The 589-nt window shown below is 38.0% G+C and overlaps 1 protein-coding gene across 1 annotated transcript in view; it reads left to right on the forward strand.

Moving 5' to 3' along the window:
* Positions 1 to 62: 62 nt before the first annotated feature.
* rlig1 (RNA 5'-phosphate and 3'-OH ligase 1) overlaps positions 63 to 589 on the forward strand; it is a gene marked incomplete at its 3' end in the record, with an annotated part of 3,408 nt that continues 2,881 nt past the window's right edge. The window contains exon 1 of the mRNA XM_016259586.1: positions 63 to 294. Coding sequence (XP_016115072.1) covers positions 201 to 294 — 94 coding nt within the window. The remainder of the gene's footprint in view (positions 295 to 589) is intronic.

Here is a 589-nt window from a genome sequence, read left to right on the forward strand (position 1 = left end):
AAAAAACAGTTCACTCTCCGTTCCAATAGATGGCGACAAAGATCATCTTAACATAACAGACCACAGAATGAGAGGAAATCTGGACAAAATAGCATTGAGCGCGTGTGAATGGTTGATCTGAAAATGTGTTAAGCTCATCAGTCCATATTCAATTTGTAAAGCAACACACCCCGTAATAAAGCTGTTTAACAGCAGCGATAATGCGGCGTCTGGGTTCAGTGCAGCAGAAGATCCCATGTGTTTTCCTGACGGAAGTGACAAGCGAACCATCCAGAAAACGCGACTGTCAGGTGTGTGAAATAAAACAGCATTTTTCTGTACATATTGTTCTCATGACCAAAACCCTGTAAACATTGTAAATGCAGTCCGATTGCAATACGAGATAATGCATTACAATATGGCGCATAGTCTACCTCCTGTCGCGTCATTATTTTTAATTCATGTTTTCCATATTATTTTATTTAGTGCATTGAACGGAGTAACTGTCCCAAAGCCAATATGCATATTCAGTCCAAGTTTATTTAAAAAGCACATTTAAAAGCAACAGTGGCTGATGTAAAAGTTCTATACAATAAAGCATACAAAAAAA

The sequence above is a fragment of the Sinocyclocheilus grahami genome, unplaced genomic scaffold (genome assembly GCF_001515645.1).
Source record: "Sinocyclocheilus grahami isolate Dianchi unplaced genomic scaffold, SAMN03320097.WGS_v1.1 scaffold30.1, whole genome shotgun sequence".
Taxonomy (NCBI): Eukaryota; Metazoa; Chordata; class Actinopteri; order Cypriniformes; family Cyprinidae; genus Sinocyclocheilus; species Sinocyclocheilus grahami.